At 46.7% G+C, this 24,093-nt stretch overlaps 1 protein-coding gene across 2 annotated transcripts; it reads left to right on the top strand.

Moving 5' to 3' along the window:
* NAT10 (N-acetyltransferase 10) lies at window positions 1-23,548 on the top strand. 2 transcript variants are annotated; one of them, XM_064162966.1, is made up of 29 exons: window positions 1-189; window positions 852-943; window positions 1,724-1,895; window positions 2,187-2,309; window positions 2,681-2,742; window positions 4,196-4,310; window positions 4,420-4,473; window positions 5,470-5,577; window positions 6,382-6,515; window positions 6,915-7,008; window positions 7,342-7,440; window positions 8,315-8,451; window positions 8,932-9,056; window positions 9,354-9,504; window positions 9,933-10,029; window positions 10,756-10,872; window positions 11,290-11,391; window positions 11,994-12,068; window positions 12,671-12,787; window positions 12,949-13,082; window positions 14,960-15,008; window positions 15,583-15,676; window positions 15,768-15,878; window positions 17,245-17,417; window positions 18,100-18,219; window positions 19,176-19,274; window positions 19,680-19,753; window positions 21,995-22,078; window positions 23,118-23,548. In XM_064162966.1, exons 1-29 carry the CDS (start codon window positions 82-84, stop codon window positions 23,212-23,214), a joined length of 3,117 nt encoding a protein of 1,038 aa, XP_064019036.1. In that variant the 5' UTR covers window positions 1-81; the 3' UTR covers window positions 23,215-23,548. The 2 variants fall into 2 exon arrangements, with proteins under 2 accessions (XP_064019036.1, XP_064019037.1); XM_064162967.1 differs by lacking the exon at window positions 4,420-4,473 and having other exon boundaries at window positions 2-189.
* Window positions 23,549-24,093: the final 545 nt, after the last annotated feature.

Raw genomic sequence — 24,093 nt, 5'->3', positions numbered from 1 at the left:
GTGGTCTGAGCCGCGCGCCGCCGCCGCCGGAGGGGCTCAGGCCGGGCCGTGAGGGGCAGAGGGGTCCCGGCGGCCGCAGCCATGCAGCGCCGCAAGATCGACAACCGCATTCGAGTGCTGATCGAGAACGGGGTGGCGGAGCGGCAGCGGACCCTCTTCGTGGTGGTCGGTGACCGCGGCAAGGACCAGGTAAGCCTCTCCCTGCAGCCGGGGCCTGCCTGCGGGAGCAGGGCTCAGAACGGTGGGTCGGTGGCCCTCGGTGGCCGCGTTCACCTCAGCGCAGGACAGGGCGGAGCAGTGGCTGCCTCGGCTCGGGTCAGAGGGGCTGCGCAGGGTGTGAGGGACTGGCCTGCAGCACCTGCCGGTGGAGCCGCGCATCAGCGCTGCATGGAAGCGGGCACGGGCACAGCGGGTTTTCAGACTCAGGCAGGAGGTATTTACTGACGCAGATGAAGGGGCTGGAGAATCAGTCTTGACAGGAGCAGATGAGGGGCCTGGGATTGCTGAGCCTGGGGAAGAGGAGGCTGAGGGGAGATCTTCTGGCTCTCTACAGCTCTCTGAAAGGTAGCGTCGGTCTTTTCTCCCAAGAAACAAGCAACAGGACGAGACATAACGGTGCCAGGTTACCGCAGGGAAGGTTTAGGTTGGACGTTATGGAAAGTGCCTTTGCTTAGAGGGTCGTCAAGGCCTGGAACAGGCTGTCTGGAGCAGTGGTGGAGTTCCTATCCCTGGAGGTGTTTCAAAACCATGGAGATGTGGTGCTGAGGAGCATGGTGACCTGGAAGTGCTGAGTTAATGGTTGGACCTTGGATTTGAGAGCACAGTTGATGAACGTGTCTGTGTTTTGGCAGGTGGTAATACTTCATCACATGTTGTCCAAAACAACTGTAAAGGCCAGACCCTCAGTCCTGTGGTGTTACAAAAAGGAGCTGGGCTTTAGCAGGTGAGATACCTCTTGCGTTTCATGCTGTGATGGCTGCTTTGTGTGAAGCAGAAGCTCTGTGACTGGTCTGATGAGCGTGGGTTGCATGATTGAGTTGTAAGGAAAAATGAGATTAGTTCTTGGAGGAGCTATAGGAAGTTTGCTTTTCCAGAACTCAGATTTGCTCTCCATAATACAGTTGCCTTCAGCACTAGGCACTTCTGCGGTGTAATTCTGTAGCTCTTTTGTCCTGAACCAATCTCTCTCTCTCTTCCTTTTAACCTCAAAAGGCCAAACAATCTTTTTAGTCCTAGCACTATTCAGGGCAGAACACAGATTAAGCCTTAATTTTGGAAAAAACATTTACAATTTTTGTTTATGCTTGCAGTCTGCACACAAGGTCAGGATGGAAGCATTACACAAAACCACAAAAGCACTGGAATGTGCTGCCCAGGGAAGCGGTGGAGTCCCCATCCCTGGAGGTGTAAGAGCATGGGTGTGGTGCTGAGTGATGTGCGTTAGTGGCAGTGGTAGGATTGTGAGCTCTTAGGTTAGAAGAGCTGGACTGGATGAAATCAGAGGTCTCCTGTAACCTTGACTGTTCAATGATTCTGTGATTCCAACCAAGTGGTTTGCAAAGCCAGCTGGTTCTGTGTGATGTTCTCCACGTGGGAACATACAGTGAAAGCAGCATGTTTGATCCAGCTGCCCTCTGCCTTCTGGTTAGATGTGAAGAGGGACCTGAATGTGCCTTGCTCAAAGCTTTTTCCAAGGACATTTCTGTGTAATTTTGTTCTCCAGCCACCGCAAGAAGAGGATGAGACAACTGCAGAAGAAGATTAAAAGTGGAACTTTAAACATCAAGGATGATGACCCCTTTGAGCTGTTCATCGCAGCCACAAACATTCGCTATTGTTACTACAACGAGACTCATAAGATTCTTGGTAACACTTTCGGCATGTGTGTGCTCCAGGTGAGGAGGGAAGCCCTGGGCTGTTACAGGTGGTTGCACTGGGACCTGCTTTCAGCTCAAATGCTGCAGGAATAGCTTTTGTTGCTTTTGTCATTTTAATTACAAGAACCTTACTCATGTTTTACAAGCTCTGTGTGAGAGAGAGAGACAGTCTTGCAGGCAGGATTTTAGTGTGATATTGGCCAGTACAAATGTGAACTCTGAATGAAGCTTTGTGGAAGTTTTAGGCTTTCGATAGGTTAATTTTCCTGATAAACTCTAGGCAACCTTGGAGTTCTATTTATTTCCTAGGATTTTGAAGCCTTGACTCCAAATCTGCTGGCTAGAACTGTTGAAACAGTAGAAGGAGGTGGAATCGTGGTGATTCTTCTCAGGACTATGAACTCACTGAAGCAGCTCTATACAATGACCATGGTATGTTCAGCATAGCATGTCTTGCTTTTCTTATGGGCTGTGATCTCACTTCCATCTTCCTCCTCCTTCGTTCCTCTGTCATTGAATGTTTTATGCTTATGTAGTTTTGCCAGCCTCTGTCTGGGAATGCTGCTGGGTTGCAAGGAAGCATTGTGAAAAGCATTGGTGGGAAAAGTCCACTTTTAACAAGCCTTGGCAAAGTGTGGGTTTTTCACAGTCCACATTCTCTCTGGGATGTGGAGCTGATAGAAAGGGAAAATGTAATTCACAGGAGTGGAAAAGAGATTGGATTGTGCCACAGGTAACAGCCTTGTAAATAATCACTGCTGCTGTTGTTGGTTCTCCAGAGTGACCTTTTCTTTTTGCTTCAGGATGTCCACTCTCGATACAGGACAGAGGCACACCAGGACGTGGTGGGGCGGTTTAATGAGAGGTAAGAGATTAAAGGTGTCACGGATCTAGGCTGTGTGCCCAGGAAAAGCATCCGGAGCCACATCTCATACTCACATTAGGGAAGCATCCCATAGCTTTGCTCTGGAGCACTGCTTCTTGGCTGCTTCAGTGGAGTTCACACATACTCTGTTCTGGGATTGAATAGAGCTTCTTGCAGGAGGAATTTGTATACAGAATGTTGGTGTTTGTTACAAGGGACAAGTGCAAACAGACCCAAATGTTTTGTGTCTCATTCTTGAAGTCCTCATGGAAGAGACCTTTGAGATCATCAAGTCCATTTGCTCACCTAGAGCTCACAGTCCCAGCACTACTGTTAAGCCGTTGCTGTCAGCATCACATCTGTGCATCTTCTAAATACCCCTAGGGGTGGTGACTCCAGCACCTCCCTGGGCAGCCTGTTCCAATGCTTGAGAACCCTTTCTGGGAGAAAGTTTTCCTAATACCCAACCTGAAACTCCTTTGGCACAACTTGAGGCTATTTCCTCTTGTCCTGTCACTTGTTGCATGTGAGAAGAGATGACCCCCACCTGGCTCCAGCCTTTTTTGAGGGAGTTGCAGGGGGCAATGGGGTGTCCCCTCAGCCTCCTCTTCTGTAGCAGCATATGCTCCATGTACACCCAAGTGCATATTCTTCTTGCACTATAAAACGAAAGTGCCACGTGTGGAGGACTCTGGTTTTTGTAGTCTTCTGCAGATGTTTTCTCTGCCTTTGCTGTATCAAACAAGCAGCTCTTAGCCAGTAAGTGAGGCCTAACTCTAGCCACAGGAAGACTGCAGAGATTGTTTCATTTGTGTGCAGGTGGTTATGTGGTGTCAGAGATTAGATGGAAAGGTTGAATAAGCCAGCACTGACTGCAGTCTTTGGTGGCCAGAGCTTATCAAAATTGCTGTGGATTCACATCTTACACTTTTATGCGGCTGCTTCCCACTTAAATCTTCTCTTGGTTGTCTGTAGTTAGCATTCTTTGGACATAGCCTGGTAAGTGGATGTTTGTTGTGGGCAGATGATCCTGATTTTGGGTTTAAACTGGCAGAGGGGAGATTTAAACTAGATGTTAGGAAAGGGTTCTTTACAGTGAGGGTGGTGAGACACTGGCACAGGTTACCTAGGGAGGTTGTGGATGCTCCCTCCCTGGAGATGTTCAAGGCCAGGTTGGGTGAGGCCTTGAGTGACCTGTTCTGGTGGGAGGTGTTCCTGCCTATGGCAGGGGTTTGGAACTGGATGAGCTTTGAGGTCTCTCCCATCCTAAACCATTCTGTGATTTTATGGTAAGAGACATACTGCCAGTTGTGTGAGGTTGTCTTAACTCAGCTGAAGAAGCTGTAGCTGTAAATACTATGTCACTGGGTTCAAATAAGAGTTTAACTGACCCCCCCAAAATGCAGTGGTGTTGCTGATGTTTCTACTGAGTTGCCTTTGCTTGACTGCTCAGGTTCATCCTGTCTCTGGCCTCATGCAAGAATTGCATTGTGCTTGATGATCAGCTGAATATCTTGCCCATCTCCAGCCACGTTGCAAACATCACTCCTGTTCCACCACAGTCACAGGTCAGTAAGCAGCTTCAGCTGTCTGAGCTCGGAGGAATTGCTCCACAGTATGTTAACGCTCCTAAACCGAGGAAGCTTTCCTTTTGCTCAGACTTGTGTCAAATAATAGTCTTGCAGAGAGGACGCAGAGCGTTCTGCAGGACCGATGCCTGCTCTGAGTGAAGTGAGTGAAACTGTCTTTTCTTGCCTCCTTGGGGTTTTTCTGTCACAGTTTGGTTGGTTTTTTTCATTGGTGCTTGCCTATATTGATTTTCCGGTACTGCTGCTTAGCCTAGTGAGGTACAGCTAAATTGCTGTGTTTGCTGTTTCAGAAGTGCATAGAGAGACTTCAAGCTGATGAACAGTTGAGAAGACATAAATAAAAAGGCCTTTGGATGGTTAGAGTATGGGAAAATGCTTGGAAATATTACAAGCTTGGAAATATTAGAAGCTGTGGTAGCTGTTTTGCTTCAGGTTACACATCTGAAGAAACAATGAATCTAAGCGCATGTAGCTTGGTATAAGTTCCTCCTTTTAGCACCTCCAGCTGTGGGCTTGGGTGGAACCACTTTTGAACACTTTGGAACTGTGTTGTGTAGCCTAAGAAATACTGACAAAGCTTCTGTCAGAAATGGTAAAAGTACTTGAAGACAACACTGATGTGAAAAACAAAGCAAACCACCTGCAGAATTGATTCCCACTTAAAATTGGTTGCCTTTTCATCCAGTTTTATTACTTGGCTCTTGAAATGTTGATACTGGTTTGAAAAGGGATCTATTGCAGCTTCAGTAGCTTTTCCCCCTACACGGCAAGTTGTGCACCTCCTATGACAGGATCAGAGAATTTTGGTACAGCCTGAGTTAAATTCTTCCAAAAGTGTCTCCATGGTCTCTTCTCCCTAGCAGTGCCACTCTCCAGCTACTGTGTACTGCAAAACCCTCTCTGCCTCCAAGCTTGGGGAAGCCAAGATACCCACTTCTTGTGTAGCCATTCTCCTGGAGATGCATCAAAACTGAAGTCTTAGCATCTCTCTGTCCATTTAAGTGTACCCAACTTGTGGTAGCATTTCCTTTCAGATAGTTTTCTCTGCCTGATGAAAGTTAACAGAAGACATCCCCAGGGCACAACTGTGCCAAAGTGTCCTTTACTAACCCCTTCATGCTAAACCCTGTGCCTGTAGGAAGATAGCCTGCGGCCACAGGACCTGGAGCTGAGGGAGCTGAAGGAGAGCCTGCAGGACACACAGCCTGTAGGAGTTTTGGTGGATGGCTGCAAAACCCTGGATCAGGTTGGTGTGGTGAAATTGGAGATACTCTGTGCTTGATGGGTCACTAGCTACTGATGTTTGCGTCCCATCTTGGCCGTCGTCATATCTAAATGTGAGCAGTGGTGGGTGCGGAGGACTTCCTTGACAAATGGATTTGGCTGGGGCAGCTCAGTGACAGTATCAGTGGTTTACTTGCTGGCGCTCGGATCAGTGGGAGGACTAGAGTGAAGACAGGTTGCTTCTGGAGAAGCCCACATTTAAAAAGATGATGTGTTCTCGAGCCTGAGGGCAGCAGGGAGCGGAGCCTGTCCAGGTTCTGAATGGCACTTGAAAAGAATCTTTGAACGTGCCCCCATTGCTGCCCTGCTCATGCTGCTTTCAGTCCAGTTTGAGTCACTGAGCAGTGCAAATGAAGACGCTGCTGCAATTGTCTGTCTTGTTTCTGAGTACGCACCGAGAAGCTGTAGTTCAGCCAGGGGGCTCCCAGAGCTCTGCACTGCAGAAGCCCTTTCACAGTAGGTCTCTGACTGCCTGGCTGCATGTCTTCCTCCTTGGAGAGCAATGTGCTTCTTGCTCTCTTGCTGAGTGTGCTCTGTGAGCAGTGGCATGGAGATGTGCTGATTATTTGCCTGTTTTGACTAGAATAACTTCAAGAAGTCAGTAGGTCAAGATTGCCACCTCTGGCACAGTATCTGGGTTTTAATGTTCATCTCCCCCACCTTCTCTTCTCCCTGTTCTAGGAAGGAAGACAGGTACTAGTGTAAGAGTAAGTAATGCTGAATTTAAACACATCTTACTTTTGTGTTTTTTCTTCCTGATCATCAGGCAAAAGCAGTTCTGAAATTTATTGAAGCCATTTCCGAGAAGACCCTGCGGAGCACTGTGGCATTAACAGCAGCCAGGGGCCGTGGTAAATCTGCTGCTCTGGGACTGGCTATAGCTGGAGCAGTCGCTTTTGGGTGAGTGAGCCCCCGCAGTCTCCCAGGTTTTATTTGTATCTGAGCTAAAAGAGATGCTGACAGAACCTCAGTATATTTGTAATTTCCACTTCTTTTCATCCTTACTTCTTTTGGTTGCTGCATCTGTTGCTGTTCAAGTTTTTCTGTTTTATAGCAGTTAGAAAAGCTCAGTCTTTAAAAATCAAAATAATGAAACACATATTATCACAGGTGATTTTTAAGGTCCTTCCAACCCAAACCATTCTATGACTGTCTGGTATTGAGATGTCTAATGGAATCTGCTGAGTTTTGGTTATTAGGTAAAATTAAGCCCTCCTGTAAAGAAAATACTCTACCTAGTATGTATGTGTGAAATGTGTTAGGAAAAGAGTTCAACTCCTGTTTTGTTTTTCTGTGCAGTTACTCCAATATCTTTGTCACGTCTCCAAGCCCTGATAACCTTCACACTCTCTTCGAATTCATATTTAAAGGCTTTGATGCACTGCAGTATCAGGTAAGGAGAGCAAACTCTCTGACTACTGTCAGGAGGGCATTTGCATCTCACTTGTGAGTTTTGATGACTCATGTTAGCTACCAGCCTTCTCAGTCCTGTTCTGCAGAAGCGAGTGATGGCAGTTATGTGTCCTTCTCTGTTTAAGTGGGGTGAAGCAGTTTGTAAAATAGTTCTTAATAAGTAATTTCTGGGTTCTGAGGCCTCTGAAGCTTGTGCTGTAAGTTTGCAGTAGAACCTGAAGTGACAGTGTGCTCTTAGCGAACTTTCTTTGATGCTGCTCCTACTTTCTTAAACCTCAGATGGTTCACACTGTTCGGTGTTATTTTCTATCAGGAACATCTGGACTATGAGATTGTTCAGTCTTTGAATCCAGAGTTTAACAAGGCTGTGGTCAGAGTGAACGTGTTCAAGGAGCACAGACAGACCATTCAGGTAACTAGCCTCTTTTGCCCTTCTACTCCTAACTGTTGCTGTTTCCAGTGCTGCAGCTGTTGTCATTTGAAGCATGTTCATCCTATGTGCTCTGTGACTGTTCTGATTGCCTTTGCTCTAAGGCAGACGTCACGGATATCACAGAATGTTAGGGGTGGGAAGGGGCCTCCAAAGATCTAGTCCAGTAGTCCAACCCCCCTGCCAGAGTAGGATCACCTAGAGCACATCACGTGGAAACACATCCAGGCAGGTCTTCCAGAAAGGGAGACTCCACAGCCTCCCTGGACAGCCTGTTCCAGTGTTCTGTCATCCTCACACTGAAAACATTTTTCCTTACATTTCCATGGAACTTCCACCCATTGCCCCTTGTCCTGGCATTGGGCATCAGCAGTCAGAGCCTGACTCCCTCCTCTTGGCATTCACCCTGTACATATTTAGAAACATTCATGAGGTCATCCCTGGAAGTTTATAAATAAGTACAGACCTTTTCTTCTGGTGACTTTGACAAAACCCTTATTGCTTGCTGTGAGTAACTTGTAATTTACAAAGCTGCCTTGGTAATTGCGTGTCAGTTATCTCTTGAAACAAGCAAAGGAAGATGAAAGAAGCAGAGAAGGAAGAGCAAACGTTTTTAGTGGTTGCACCCTCTTTATTTCCACAATCCCTCTGGAAATAGGCAGACCAGGATGGCATTACCCAATCCTTGTCAGTAACATGAACCCTCTCCCAGGTGTCTTCACGTCTCAGCCTCTGGCTTGATGGCCGTGGAGGAGAGGTGCAGCAGATAGCTTCTCAGCACTCCAGCGTTGCCAGCTCTGGCGTTTCCATGCAAGCTGTTGCTGCCAGTGACATTGTCCTGTCTCGGTCCTTGCAGTACATACATCCTGCTGATTCTGTGAAACTGGGTCAAGCTGAACTCCTTGTGATTGATGAAGCTGCTGCCATTCCTCTACCCCTGGTGAAAAACCTGCTGGGCCCTTACCTTGTCTTCATGGCTTCTACAATCAATGGGTAAGGCTTGAGCAGCACCTGTCTGCCTGGGAAGGCAGTTGTGCAAGTACCAGAGGACTATTCCTTATCTACAGTCGTGTGTTTACTACACAGTTACATCAGGTCATGCTAATTCTTGATCTGTCGTGGTACTGCTCCTTAAAATAGCCAAGAGTCAGTACTTGGACTTGCTGCTTTGTTTCAACTGTGGATTCTTAAATGTTTGACTTGCACTTCCTCTGTTTCACTACAAGGAGCAAGTACATTAACAGGATCCTGTTGTCTGTTAGGAAAGAGGGAAGAGTGACATCTTCCTTTTAGTATGGTGAGACTAAGTGCCAGTGTAGGCTGCCCTGTCCTACATGGACAAGAACATCAGAAGGCAGCCATTCTCACATCCAGCTGGGGCCCTTGCAGAGCTCTGGAGCGCAGCCTGGTGGTTCCCCATGACTCAGGATTCCTTTTGGTTGTTTGCTTCGGACTTTGCCATCTGCTTTTCAGGTATGAGGGTACTGGTCGGTCGCTGTCACTGAAGCTCATTCAGCAGCTGCGTCAGCAGAGTGCACAAACCCAAGTCACCATGACAGCAGAGAACAAATCTACAGCCACAGCTAAACTTGCCTCAGGTACTCCATTGCATTCTGGCCTGTGGTGTGCAACCGTGATCACTGGTGCTGCTGGCTGGCCAGCCCTGGGGCTCTCCCATGTGTGCTTTGAATCTGTAGGAAGGTATTGGTATGGGAAAATGAAGGAATTCTGGTTTTAGCTCGTGATTTTCAGATGTAAAGGCTTTGAAGGGATGAAGCTGATATGAGTCATGATTTTCTAATCTCTTGTGAGCCCTTCAGAAAGACGCTGACCCTGCTGGATTCTTTGCTAGCTATAGCTTCTAGCACCTGATGTTCTCTGAAATCTGTTTGCAGCTCGTACGTTGCATGAAGTCTCCCTCCATGAGTCAATCAGATATGGCCCTGGTGACCCAGTTGAGAAGTGGTTGAATGATCTGCTGTGTCTGGACTGTCTCAACATCACCCGAATCATCTCTGGCTGCCCACTGCCTGAGACCTGTGACCTGTATCCTTATTCATGTGGTGCCCTGATCAAAAGATGAAGCTTTTGGGTGAAGGAGGCTCTTTCAGTTCCATTAACAGTGAGGTTCTCCAGCTAACATGAGAACCTCAGCAGCTGATCTTTGGGCAAGTCTGTGAGGACCTCTTACTGTTGCCTCACAAGGCTGATGGTTTGCTTTAGCAGGACATTGCCAAACTGCAGTTTTACTGCATGGACGACTCTCAAGAAGGGTTGATTGAAGGGAAGCCCTTGCTGCAGTTCAGCTTTGCAGAGGAAGGATGTGAAAGCTGTGAACACGGCTCCAAGTCACTGGTGCTGTAGAGGCTAAGAGCAGCAAGCAGCCAGCTGTATTAAAAGCCCTAAACTCCTAAACCAGCAAGGGGCTTTTTCCTTTCTTCCAAGGAGACTGTTTCCTTAGCCTCTCTGGTTAGGTACTATGTAAACAGAGACACACTTTTTTGTTACCACAGAGCATCAGAAGTTTTTCTGCAGAGACTGATGGCCCTCTACGTGGCTTCACACTACAAGGTAAAGCTTGTGCTACTGCTAGCAGTGTTTCAGCTAGGAATTTTGTGGAGGGAGCAGTGCTTGCAATTTTGTTGGCCTAATTGAAATGTCTGGACAGCTTCAGTTTCTTCTTCTTGTATGCAGATCCATGTTTTACTTTCTCTGAGAAGACCTCTGCCTTGGTCTTGGATGAATCTGCTGAATTTACAGATACCTGCAATACTTTTGTCTTGAGTGCTACTGAAGGCTAAATTCTAGATGAACCTACAAGCTTGTCAGAGTAGTACTGTTACAGTTCTCTAGTGCATTCTAACCTCCAGTTAGCCAAAAGAGTACCTTTGTACTTCTGAAAAGAGTAAGAATTCATCTCAAGGTTGCTCAAAACCATGGGTGGTTAAATGTGGTTGGTGAAGTCAGGAAGTACTGAAGTACTCTGTGCTAAAAATGTTACACTTACCTGTTAATCTACCGAATCTTAATTAAGTAGCTATATAAAATCAGGAAGTTCAGTTCCATGTATATTAGAGCAAGAGGTTTCACTTAAGAAAAAGAGATGCTGTCTGGAAGGGCAACAGCCATGAGCTGGCCTGTGGTCTTCATTCGTCGACAGGGCAAGGTCCAAGTTGCTTAACAGCCTTTAATTCTGAAAATAGAGGATTATTTAGAAGCCAGCTCCTAACATTACACTGCACTTTGAAGCTCTTCTCGTAGAATACTTCAACTTTCTGGTATGTTTTTACCTCCCAGAATTCACCCAATGACCTCCAGATGCTATCTGATGCACCTGCCCATCACCTTTTTTGCCTTTTGCCACCTGTTCCACCTACCCAGAACTCCCTACCAGAAGTACTTGCTGTGGTTCAGGTAATGTTTCCAGTGGTCTTTTCATTTGCAGTGTAACTGTAACAGTGCAGACTCCTCAGATGTACATGCTGAAGAGTGTAGAGATATTTCAATCCTTGTCTGTTGGGTATCTGGCTCTGTGCTTCCTTAAGAACACAGATTCTTAGTTACTGGTTGACACTTGTAGCTCAGTCTACTGCGTTTCACCAGGAGCAGCCCTGTTTACCTGAGAAATGGCTGGCATTTAACGAGAAGAGCTGAAGTGGTGGGACAAGCTTCTGCGTTTGCTGTTGATGGAGTACAGAAAATGCACAGAGTACTTCCTGTGCTGTGTCAGGCTTCTGTTGCATCCTGGCATGATGCTGCTGCATCAGGGGCACCCACTGTGCTTCTGGGGAGGCTTTTTCTCCATTAATGGTCTTTGCCCTTTTCTGGCAGGTGTGTCTGGAGGGAGAGATCTCTCGCCAATCCATCATGAACAGCCTGTCTAGGGGAAAGAAAGCTTCTGGTGATCTTATTCCTTGGACCATTTCTGAGCAGGTGAATGATCTAGCTGTGCAGAACCATAGAACTGTTGAGGGTGGACCCTGGAGATCATCCAGTCTGACTGCTAGCTGAAAGCTTGCAATCCCAGCCTTACTGCTAAGACACCTCCACTAAACCATGTCCGTCAGCACCACATCCATGTGTCTTTTAAACCCCTTCAGGGATGGTGACTCTACTACCTCCCTGGGCAACCTGTTCCAATGCCTGAGAACCCGCTCTGGGAAGAAAATTTTCCTAATATCCAATCTGGACCTCCTCTGGCACAACTTGAGGTCGTTTTCTCTTGTCCCATTGCTTGTTGCATGTGGGAAGAGACTGGATCCCATCTGGCTCCAGTCTTCTTTGAGGTAGCTCTTGAGGGCAACGAGGTCTCCCCTCAGCCACCTCTTCTGAAGGCAGACAGACCCAGCTCTCCCAGCCATTCCTCACAAGACTTGGTTCAAGGCCCTTCACCAGCTTAGTTCCTCTCCTTTGGACACACTCTGGCACCTCAGTGTCCCTGTAGAGAATGGCCCCAAACTGACCACACTACTCAAGGTACTCACACCCAGGGTGTATTTCAGCACTCTTTTTTCTGACTTCTATCTCTTCCACAGTTCCAAGATCCAGACTTCGGGGGCCTGTCTGGTGGGCGTGTTGTTCGTATCGCAGTTCACCCGGATTACCAGGGGGTAAAGCATCTCAGAACCTGCTTACTGTGCATAGTCAGCAGTGCTGCCGTGAGAAAGGCAGCGCAGGCAGAATTCTCAGGGGAAAAGATTTCAGGTGCTCCAGATGTCACCATTTTGAGCTTGGGGCCTGAACCAGCACTGGTTGCACAGATACAGAGTGAGGTTGGGCACACAGAGCTGCTCGGGCACACAGAGCTGCTCAGGCACTGCCGCAGCAGGCTGGGGGCATTGCTTTCATCTTGGTGAGTGGCACTGCAGCATGCCAGCATTCCAAGCAGCAGTGTACAAGCAAGGTTTGGTAATGTTTGTTGAGGTGACCCATTCTCTTGCTGATGTTCTGTCATTTTCTGCTTGCCGGAGTTAAGTACCAAGAATTAATACTCAGTCCTAAACTGCCAGCTGGGCACTCTTTGATTTTGATCACCCAGGTTCTGTGGTGTCCTGCACTGTGGAGCTGCTGTGCAGCAAAGAAAAGGAATTTTTGCAGGGAGTGAGTGACCTCTCCACTGGTGATTGTTAATGGGTTTGTAAGGCGAGAAAGTTGTTGCCATTTCTTGAAAACCAGGCTGATTACGTGCTTATAGTGCCTTGCTGTTTCACAGATGGGCTATGGCAGCAGAGCTCTGGCCTTGCTGCAGATGTACTATGAAGGCAAATTCCCATGTCTGGATGAAAAAACAATTGAAAAGCCAAAAGAAATTGCAACTGTAAGCAGTGAGGTATGGGACTCAGCATGTTTTGTCTTTTCTGTATTTGTTTTTCGCTCTAACTCTCAATAATGAGGAGGGGATGCCTATCATCATTCTTGTACAGGAGAAGAGATTTCATTGACAGATTTCTGTGAAGATTGCTACTAAACCATTTCCACTTGCTTTTTCAGACTGTTAGCTTATTAGAAGAGGTTGTGACACCTCGGAAGGACTTGCCTCCCTTACTTCTCAAACTGAGTGAGAGACAAGCTGAAAACCTGGACTATCTGGGGGTATCTTATGGCCTAACCCCAAGATTGCTCAAGTAAGGCACTATTCCGTTTGCTGGTTGCATCCAGTGCAAAAATGTAACTATATGAAAGATTCTAATAATACTCAATCTGTAAAAAATACAAAGAGTAGCTACAGGTGCAGATAGTTTATCCTGCGTGTTTTGTTTCCTAGAACTGGGACAGCTTCCCGCCCACTTCTCCTGTAAGATCTTTTCTTGATGGGCTGATCCTAAGTGCATCCTTCAGGATGGTTTTTCCTCCACCTCCTAAAGGCAAAGCCATCCCCTTCTTGGTCATTTCTGTGACCCTTCTAAGCAGTTAACCAGCTTTAATTGCTCAGTTCTGCCACACTAGAGAAGAGCAGTCTGTAATAAGACGGGAGAAGTTAAATACTACTTCCTGTGACCTGGAGAAGCTTGAGCTCCTTCTGACTTCAAAGGTAGTTGTTAGTTTCCTGGTTAATGCAAATGCTTTCCAGCAACAACTGCAGCCGCTTCTTGCTTTTCTTACCATGGAGGAGCTGAATTACTGCAATATGTCACTTAGTATTTTTTCTGAAGTTCCAGCTCAATGTTGCAGCAGAGTTTTATGTAAAAGCACCCAGTTCTATGCCAAATGCAAGAATGCAAGCTTGTAAAATCAGTGCCTGGGCTTCTGAGGCTTTCTCAGCCATAGTTTGGGAACTTGTGAATCCATGGTTTGGGAGATGGTTTCACAGTAGTGCAGAATTCTTCCTGTTGCTAGGCTAAAAGGAAAACTGTCATTTATCGCCTCAAAGCTGGGTTGTTTGCTGGCCTGCCCCTACTACCTACAGAGGACCTAGGGTGCCATACAAGCACATGAGGTGAAACTGAGTTCAACAGAACTAAGAACAGCAGAGGTCAGTTTGTGGCTGACCTACTCAGGACAGTGTTAGACAGCTACATGCAGTTTGGCATTGCAGATGGAGAGGCCATAGCCTCTTTTGTTCCCTCTTGGCAAGCAGGCTGCAAAGTTCCTGCCAGCATGTGATGGTGACTTGTTTAGCTATGCGGGGGATTTCAGATGGTTATTGTGAAATAGCTTCAGTCCTTGCCAGTTATAAAGCAAATGGTGCAGATGTCTTTATTTGAACGATTCCTGTCAGGGCAGACAAGGAAAATAAAGTATTTCACTTTTTTTTTCGTTCTGTCACTGCTAGCTGTGGTGCTGTGGGTAAAAGAAGGGTGAACAGTGGGTTGGGGAGAAGCTGGGCTACTGTGAGGGCTTCCTGCTGACATTTGCTGCATCCTGCACAGCTGACATCCCATGGCCCTGGGGTGGGGGGGTTGGTTGCCAGTGACAGTTGCTCTGGGACCTGATGAAGGCAGCTTCATCTGGTCTGGGATGTTGCATGTGTGGTCTCAGCAGGTCCTCTCACTGGGCAAAATTAATTGTAGGGTCAGTACATAGCTAAGGTGGAGGAGGAAAGGGAGGATGGAAAGCAGAATCTTGCTGATCAGTCTGGGGTTCTTTCTGGTCTGCTATTTAAGACCTGGGAGTTGCCAGGGAAAATCTTCATTCATTGAAGAAGCGCAGAGTCGGAAGTAAACTGAAAATCCTCAGCCCCTCCCCAGGCTGTCCCTTTGGAGTCAAAACCTGTCTGCCAGTGTTTAGAGGAGCCCTGAAAGCCTGTCAAAGGCAGTAACTCTTGTATCACTTTTTGAAATGCTCTTTTTTTCATGTCACAATCATTTTTCACTCCTCTAGATCAGAACCTTAGCCACTTGGTGCTGTTTTCTGTCAGTGTCCATTTTCAGTAGCTGTGGGGTGTCTCTTACAGACGTTTGCTTCCAATTCACCAGTTGGTAGATTGCATGTAACCACCAGTATTACTTTAGAATCAACAGCTCCACAATCCTCAGTGCCTTTTGTGTTTTTTGTGTCTCAGGTTTTGGAAACGTGCTGGGTTTGTGCCAGTTTATCTAAGGCAGACACCAGTAAGTAGCACAGTGCTCCTGGATGAAATCAGTGGGCATCTCCATTAGTCTCTGGGAGGTGTCATTTGGACAGGAAGATTTTCTGAGGCTGCATTTGGGGTTTGTTTTTGTTCTTTGGGTCTACAGGTAAGTAAAGGAGTAAAGTTTTAGGGTAGTAAGTGTGGTTTTCTAAGGGGTTTGCTCTTTAAAAATGAGAACAAAGATGTCACTATTGAGGGTTGATAAAATACAGTGGCCCTTCAGCTGGCTGCTCCTGAGTGCTTATGCAAAATAGCAGCAGCAGTTACAGGGCTTTTGGGTAGAATAATTTGTCCCACGGCTCTGCATTTGTCTTTTATTTTTTCTGTCTCTTGAACTGTCCCTGAATTTGCAATACTGGTAGCTTCTGATTACCTCAAGAAGGCAAAATGCCTCAGCACTAGGATTTAGCAAGTTCTGGAAGGTTACCTCAGGTAGTGGGGACCACTAGCAGTTGATACATGCGTTGTTGATTTAGAAGACCTTTGCCTTCTTCAGTTGAGCACAGAGTGCAGAAGGTTCATGATGATGGTGGGACATATTTCTCCCTTGCTAGAATGACCTGACTGGTGAGCATTCCTGCATCATGCTGAAGATGCTGAATGAAGAGGATGCTGACCAGGAGCCTTGGCTCGCTGCCTTCTGGAAGGGTAACCAGTTTCCCTAATGCCAGAAGAATCTTCTGGGCCATTTATTTTAGCTGTCCATAGGAGATGTTTGTTTTATTGCCTGGTCCCACAGATTTTAGGAGGCGGTTCCTTTCTCTGCTTTCCTACCAGTTCAGCACCTTCTCTCCTTCACTGGCATTGAATATTCTACAGAACAAAAGCATCAAGCAGCAGCCACTGCCAGGTGAGTGCCCTGGCTCGCAGTCTTCAGGCAGATTGCACTTCACAGTCTGTGCATGTTTAGCAGAGTTATGAAACACATGGGTTGGATGATGTCTTGTGAAGTGCCACGAGTTGCTGTGGGTCAGGTAACAGAACAAAACTGGTTTGTTCCTGTTACCCACAAAAATACTTGTGTTTCTGAGAAAAAAGCTATGAGGGCATTTTCTGCCACTGAAAACAGGTGGGAGTGGGGTTCTGGTGGGCTTATTTTTTTCCTGCTACTTTGATTTAAGATTTAAGTAAACCAAAATAGAGAACTGCTGACTCTAGCAGCTAAATGTGTAACAAAACAAGGATGGGTACTGACAACTGCCAAATCCAGTGTGGAATTAAAAGGGAAGCCTCAAATAGCAAAGGTCAGCAGCTCACTTAGGACCTGAGGAAGAAGGTTGTCATCAGAAATTGGGAACTATAACGTGATGTCTTCCTAAGAGAGAGGCTTTAGTTCAGCTGCCTGGTACTGGGCTCACTCCAGTGCTTGGTGGGAGAAGCACACAGGAAGTGTGACAGAGGGCCAGGACAGAGAGTTGTAACAGGCACTTCTGGCTTAAAAGCAAATTGCTGTTTTCTCAGTGTGCCTGCCAGAGGGGAGTCCTCGCCTGAGTGTGGTAATTTGTGTCCTGTGGGATTTGAGCACCTATTGTGGTGCAAGAGTTCTGACTGCCGCTAGATGGGAACAACAAAAGCAGTGTAAGGCAGTTAAAAACTGGGCAGACTGTTTCTCAGCCTCCCTGGCATCTTGATAGTACTGGTCTGGTTTGGCAGCTGCAGCGCTTGTTGTACGGGTGGATGTCTGTCTGAAGAGACTTTGAATAGCCAAGCCAGCCTGAGTAACAGGGCTGTACCTGGTGTGATGAATTCTGAAGGATGCTGGGAAGTGAAGCTAGGGGGTGGCACTTGGCTTTGCCTCACTAATGTAGTTGCTATCTACAACTATCTGAAGGGAGGCTGTAGCCAGGTGGGGGGTGGCCTCTTCTCCCAGGCAACCAGCAACAGAACAAGGGGACACAGTCTCAGGTTGTGCCGGGGAAAGTATAGGCTGGATGTTAGAAGGAAGTTCTTCACAGAGAGAGTGACTGGCATTGGAATGGGCTGCCCAGGGAGGTGGTGGAGTCACCGTCCCTGGAGGTGTTCGAGAAAGGACTGGATGAGGCACTCAGTGCCATGGTCTAGTTGACTGTCTAGGGCTGGGTGCTAGGTTGGACTGGATGATCTTCCAACCTGGTTGATTCTATGATTCTGTGAAATAGTGAAAAGGAACGTGTTCCATGCTGAGATCCTGGGTAGCCATGAAGAACAGTCTCAACACTTTTGTCTTTGTGTTGCAGCCATCAGCCGTGCTGAACTAGAATCAGTTTTCATCCCCTATGACCTGAAGAGGTTAGAGATGTACTCTCGCAACATGGTGGACTATCATCTCATCATGGATATGGTACCTACCCTTGCCAGGATGTTTTTTCTCAACCAGATGGGCAGTGTCTCTCTCTCTGCTGCACAGTCGGTACGTATGGCTGTGACAATGAGCCGTGCATCCCTTCTCTTTGTGGACGTGTTTGCAATAGTTTCCTATTCCACGTCATCTTTAAAAGAAGACTTGCCTTCAGTTAGTTGCTTCTTCTGTAGTCCTCCTCAGGATTTCCCCTCCTTGTAGAGTTCTTCCACCTTTAGTGTTTGCTTTGAATAAAAGGTGTCTAGGGACCGTATTGCATGTTCACCGAAGCATGCCATGCATTGATAATATGATGGGGATGTGGGGTGGTGAGGCACTGGTACAGGCTGCCCACAGAAGTCATGGAGGCTTCAACTCTGCAAGAGTTCAGAGCCAGGCTGAATGAGGCTTTGAGTAACATGGTCTAGTAGGAGGCGCCCCTGCCCATGGGAGGGAGTTGGAGGTAGGTGACCTTTAAGGTCTCTTCTGGCCAAAACCGATCTAGGATTCTATGAACAGTGCCTTAAAAACCCTTCAAAATCTTCTGTCTTATGACCTAGACTTTAGGAGAAGGGTGCCAAGCTGTGCTGAATATGGGGTGCCACCTGCCTTCTGCAGAACCACCGTGGGCTGTTCCCACGCATCTGAGCTTCTGGCTGTAGCAGAGAAGCCTTGTGTAGGGACTGTAGAGGGTACTGTGTGCCTGTGCTTGCTTGGAAAGCCTCTGTAACTGAAATGCATGGTGTGCCCTCAGGCTCTTTTCCTAGGGATTGGCCTACAGCATAAGTCTCTGGACCAACTAGAAAAGGAGGTGGAACTTCCCAGCAGCCAGCTGATGGGTCTCTTCAACAGGATCATCCGCAAAGTAGTCCAGGTGAGAGCATCATGACAGGCTTTGTCTGGGGTCTGCAGGGCCAGCCTGGCACTGAGAGAAAGCTGAATCAGAGCTGTGTATCTTTAACATGTCCCCACTATCTGATCATAAGCGTCTTTGTAAGATGGGAAAATCCCAGTGGGAAAAGGAGGTGTTTCTGGCATTGCTCTCTGTGGTGTTGCCTGGGGTGATGGTGCCCGTGTTCTGGGTGGTGAGATGTCCTGACCACAATGCTGAGGACGCAGCCCATGTTGCCAGCTAAGCCTGAGCCACTTGTTTATGGTCACTCAGTGCATTGGTGGCATCTCACCTGTGATGGTTTGGGTGTTCCCCACCTCCCCACACTTCAGAAATCACCCAGACTAGACTCAGCCGGCTCTGGAAATTGAATGCAGCTTATATTTACAGGTAGCACAATATTTACAGTATATACAGTTATATATACAGAAATAGACAAGGTAAAAGGTAATACAGAAACACAACTCCCCTCCCAGAAACCTGAGTCCCCAGGAGGGCTCTCGACTGCCCCTTCACCTTCCTCCTACCCCTCTCAACCTTACCCCAGTCCCAAGGAATAATGGAGGTTCAGTCAGGGGGTTAGGAAGCAAAGTGGATTAGTCAAAAAAAGGGAGGGTGAGGTTAGAGAGTAAGATGCAGCTCAGAGCTTGCCAGCAGCAGAAGTGAGAGTGGTTATCTGTGTTTTTATTTCTTGTTCTTGCACATCTCGGCAAGCCTGAGTGAAGTAGACATCACCATTGTTTTCCTTTCACAGCCTGTAATCTAGTTCTTCTCACCAAAACATTCTAGCTAGCTTCAAACGAGCACATCACCTTTGGGAAATAAACGTTCCTGTTTCATTTGGGGTCCTGTGAAATAATTGGATAGTTTTGGATCTGGATTTCTCTCTCTCTGATGTCTGATAAAGTGTGTGACATAATTTCGTACTTCTTTTACAGTTGTTCAGCACAGTCCAGGAAAAGGCTGTGGAGGAGCAGATGGTGGCAACAAAGGATATTGTGATGGAGCCAACACTGAAATCTTTAAATGATGATTTGGTAATTATGAGCTTCCTTCCTGATACATGTGTGCAGGCTGCAAGGGACTCCCTTGAGCGTCATATAAACTTAATCTGAATGTTCCCTTGTAATCTGAAATTTGTTTTGGATGGGAAGAAATCCACATCACGTCTGTCACTTGATGGTAGTTAAAACCTGATAGCTTTGCATGCTTGTAGTCAACTTTTGTTAATCTGCAGCACAGATTTTGAGCAGAAGCTGCTAAGCTGTTCCTGGAGTTCTATGCTACAGGTATATGAACAACATGAAAATGCAGTGACATAAAGGAGAGAAGCTTTTCAGGACCATGTGGCATTTTGTTTAGAGGGTTCAGTGGGAAAGGTGTTTTCCTTGGTCACTGCTGCACTGAGGACTTAATGCATCTCTTGTTCTGTCTTGTTACAGGAGGAAGCTGCTAAGGAATTCCAAGAAAAACACAAAGAAAAAGTGGGGAAGCTGAAGGAAATGGACCTTACACAGTAAGAATTTGTCTGTTTAAGTCTCAAATCCAGTTTCCCCTGGTAGGTGTTTGGATGTTGGGTCACTAGCACGTCCTGCTGGGCTTGTGCACAAGGCTGTCCTGGCAGCATCGCAACCTCAAGCCACCGGTCCATGAGAAAGGGCAGTGGGTACTTTCAGCAGCAGCCAGGTGAGCTGTGCGTGAGAACTCGGGGGACTGTGTGCCTGACTGCCAGTGGGGCTAGCTCTGGTAAGGCCGCTTTGGTTTGCACTCGAAGCATTGTGTCCAGTATGAACTGAACAACTGCTCCTGTTCAAGGCCATTCACCTGCTTACCTGAATTCATTGCCTGAGAGGTGTCACACTTCCAAGGCTGAACTTGCTGACTTCCCTTTTTCTGCTGGTGTTTTGAACAGAAAGCAAAAGCTTGTGAGTTAGCACCTCACAGCTGATGTGCAGCAAGGTCTGTCTGTACAAGCTGAATTGTTAGGGCTGGCTCATTGTTGCAGTGCTGCAAACGGGAGATGCTGAGTTGATCCTCAGCTCTGTGCCAGTGCCTCTGGCATGAGCTTGAGCACATTCTTTTACCTTTACCTTGGAGTAATAAAGCAAGCTGCCTGGCTGCAAACTGCGTTTCTCTTGCTTCTAGAAATCGTCATTAGTTTCCTCAAACCAGGACACAGGTCCTGTTGTTTGCTGTCTGGCTTAGCTCTGTGTCCAGCTCCAGTGAAAATAGTACCTGGCTAACTTAATTGTTCTCTTATTTAACCAAGAAACTCAGTATCAGCACCCCAAAACAACAGGAAGAGAACAATCGGTGAGAGCTTTTTCCAAGTACACAGATGCTTTCTACCTGCTGCAAAGCTGGACAGTGTGTGGGACACTGAGTTGGAGCCATTTACTTCAAGTGTCAGCAGATGTCTCTGGACTAGTTCTACACGCCACTGATTCTCTTCCCACTTTTTGTCTTGCAAATCCCGTTCACTGTACTGACATCCCAGAAAAGTTTTGGCTCTAGTTTAATCTCTGTGAAATCTGAGAAAAGCACTAAAAGCCACTTTGTCTCTTTGATTGTTTTGAAGGGAGGGCAAAAATGGATGTGACTGGAAGAGACTTGCAAGTCAGTCACATTGGGAAAACAACAAAAGCAGAATTCTGTGACAGTTGTCCTTCCATTTTTTTAGCATTGAGAGTGTTACATAGCTGTCATTTTAGAACGTGGTCCCTTTTTTTGTCCCACAGAAATAGATTTATGTTCTTGTCTGTGAGGAGAAAGAGAAAGAAAGCTCTTCTGAACACTTTTCAATGCAGGTTACAGAAAACTTACAGAAGAGGCAGAGTGGCTTGATTTGAAAGGGCTTTGTCCAGTGTGGCTCAGCCTTGTCTGAACAAAGGCAAGGCCATTCTGAGTCTCCTGAGAACTGGAGATGGTGAGCAACCACTCAGTTTTTGCTACATGGCTGCTTTGCCTAGTTAAATTTCCGGGTACTTGAACAGTCAGCCAAGAGGCTTAGAATGTGAGCTTATTTGAATGGCAATTGTTAGCTGAATTCCTCTTTTCGAAAGAAAACTGCAGGTCTTCAGTTTTCCCTGGACTGATGCAGAGCTGCACTGTTCTGGCTTGCTCCAGGTCTAAAAGCAGCTGCTAATTCAGCTAACTTCATAAAAGCCATTGCTTTTTGCATCCTCTTCCTTTACCACCACAGCCATCCTTCTCTCTTTTTTTGGAGAGGGGAAGAATTAAAAAGAGCCCTCAAGCTTTTATACAGAAATCTATATAGTGAATATGGATCTGATTGTGGTCATCAAGCTTAGAGCTGTAGTGGCTAAAGGTCTATCTTTTCAGAAACTGAGTGGACAAAGGAGTCCATAGGGCTGCCACTGTAACCTTCTGTGGCCTTGTTTTTTGCTGCCATAACAGATGTACTCCCCTCAACACTCTGCTTTCTGATGAGAGGCTTTCACAGGGCAGTGTTGTGCTGTTTTTGTGATGAGGGTTCCTGAGAGAACGTCCTTTGACACTGACCGGTGGTGGATGGGGACAATTGCTGGTTGCTATTGACCTAGTTTGGACTGGGTCTGCTGATGGAGTTGTGACAAGCTCTTGTATCCCTTTGCCAGTCTGGTTTTGTGTTTCCAAGCGCTGAGTTGGTTGGGTGCTGAGGCAGTGGCTTTGTTTTATAGAGACAGCATAACCGCCTTGTTTTTTTCCCTCTGTACTAGGAGTTTCACTTGGTTTTTCCTTTACCTTTTTCACTTAGATACATTATCCGGGGTGACGACGAAGAGTGGGATGAGGTGCTGAGCAAAGCAGGACAGAATGCTTCTGTCGTCAGTTTGAAAAGGTTAAGCGCTTCACAGAGGCCTCTCTGGTCTTTCCTGACAGCTTTGTTTTAACGCTTTTTCACAAGAGTTAAATGCAGATAAAATTAACTTGGTGACCTTGATAGAGTCTCAGTTTTCCCGGAGAAATCGGGATGTGAGCAACTGAGAGCTCTGCTGGGTACTGCTGCTGTGAGTTCTGTCTGGCTCTGACTGTCTTCACACTCACTTGCTTATCCTAACATTTTATCCGTGGGTGTGGCTGGGGCGTGATCCTGATCGTGCACAGAAACTGGCACTATTTCTCCTTGGGCCACTTTTCAGGGAGGAACTGATTCCACAGCACTGTTTCGCTTGCTTTGGGAACTCACACTGGCCGGGACCTTATGGCAGTCTCATTGCAGGCAATGCAAATTCAGAGAGGAACAATTCTTTCAGACTTCGACTTAAGCCTGCACAATGTTGAGCCTGCATTTCTGCAGTCCTTTCCTTTTCACCCATCTTCTTTATCCTGCCTTGTCCAGCATGGATTCTTTCCTCATCTTTTCCTTGGGGATTTCTTGCCTGCTTGTTTGTTTCCCCTTTGTGAGGTGCCTGACAGCTGATGTAATTCCACGATCTCTATTCCACCCTTTGTATATTCATGGGGCTTTCGTGAGTTTCCAGAAACCTTACAGGAATCAGAAAGTCTTGTCAGTGCTTATAAAGATCAGAGCTCTGTCATGTTCACTCTAGTTGGGATCTAGTGCAGGAAGAAGATTCTGTCCTTAATTCTGTCAGTGGTAATATTTTTCTAGGTACTCAAAATTTCAGATGCCCTTTTATGAATTGCCCTTTAGGACACATAACTTAAAGTCTTGGAAAGCAATGACAAGAGCTAAAAATCAAGGGATTCAAAATGGGTTAGAGAACCTGAAGACACGAGAAATCTAGGTCATGCTCTTGTTCATGCTTTCTGCTCCACCAGTTTAAATGGCCAAGAAACTGGAAATACTTTCTCCCAACCGCAGCTGGAGGGGAAGATAATGTATTTTTGACAGATGCTTTGTTCCCCTTCCCCAGTGAGAAGAGAAAGTTGGAAACAGCAAGAGGACCCAAGCAACAGAAGAAATTTAAGAAGACCAAAGATCCAAAGCAGAAGTGGAAGAAACACCTTTAAAGCCAGTTAGTGACCTTGAATTAACCAGTGATGGGTCTGTACCGTTCTCCTTTAAACCAAGAGACCTTATCTGGGGGGCGAGAGCTGGAAGGAAGGAAAAGCCTTAGAGGCGTTTTCAAAGTTTGCTTTGTGGGAGCACAGTGACAGCTGCCAGGAGATGGTCTGTGAAGAGTCCTTTTATGAAGCTTGACTTCAGAGCTTGAGCAAGGCACTGAGCAACACTGGGGTGTGGTGAGGGTGCTCAAGCAGCATCCAAGGACGTGTAAACTTTCCTGCATCCTGATGGTTGATGTCTTTATTAAACAATAATTTGGACAACAAAGGCTAGAAATAACTTAGGCTTTGGTGTGTGACTACCTTTTAGCACTGCAGCACATCTTGATACATGCAGCTGCAGTTCAGCAGCACTGCTTCTCCTTTGCATCTGGACGGGAGGGAGTTCTTGGTGTGAAGGAGGCTGGCCGTTCAGTGAGTCCTTCAGACACAGGAGCTTACAATGAACAGAGGAGTCTTTTGGAAGACAGCCTTAGTTCTACTTGTGGAGCTGTAACAGAGGCTGCTCTTGCATTCACACCAATTTAGGTCTCAGCATTCCCATAGCTCAGGAATTTACATTTCCTAGTTCTCAAGCAGGGCAATGGGATTAGCAGGTGCTCGGGAAGCAGCTTTGGCCATTCCATGTCACTGCTCTCTGCTGACCTAGAGCTGCCGCTTGGCTTTGGTGGAAAGTTTTGTGTTAAGGTTGTCAGGAAGTCGTAACTATCATTCTGTTGTCTTGGTGATCTTCTCTTTGAGCTCAGGCGCCAGTTGAGCAGGAAAGCCACTGAATCTCCAGCTCTGCTACTCCCTGCATGGCAATAAATGCATACCAAGCTGCAG

The sequence above is a fragment of the Pogoniulus pusillus genome, chromosome 24, assembly GCF_015220805.1.
Source record: "Pogoniulus pusillus isolate bPogPus1 chromosome 24, bPogPus1.pri, whole genome shotgun sequence".
NCBI lineage: Eukaryota > Metazoa > Chordata > Aves > Piciformes > Lybiidae > Pogoniulus > Pogoniulus pusillus.
The sequence above is the reverse complement of the archived record's forward strand: the minus strand, read 5'-3'. Positions and strand labels throughout refer to the sequence as shown.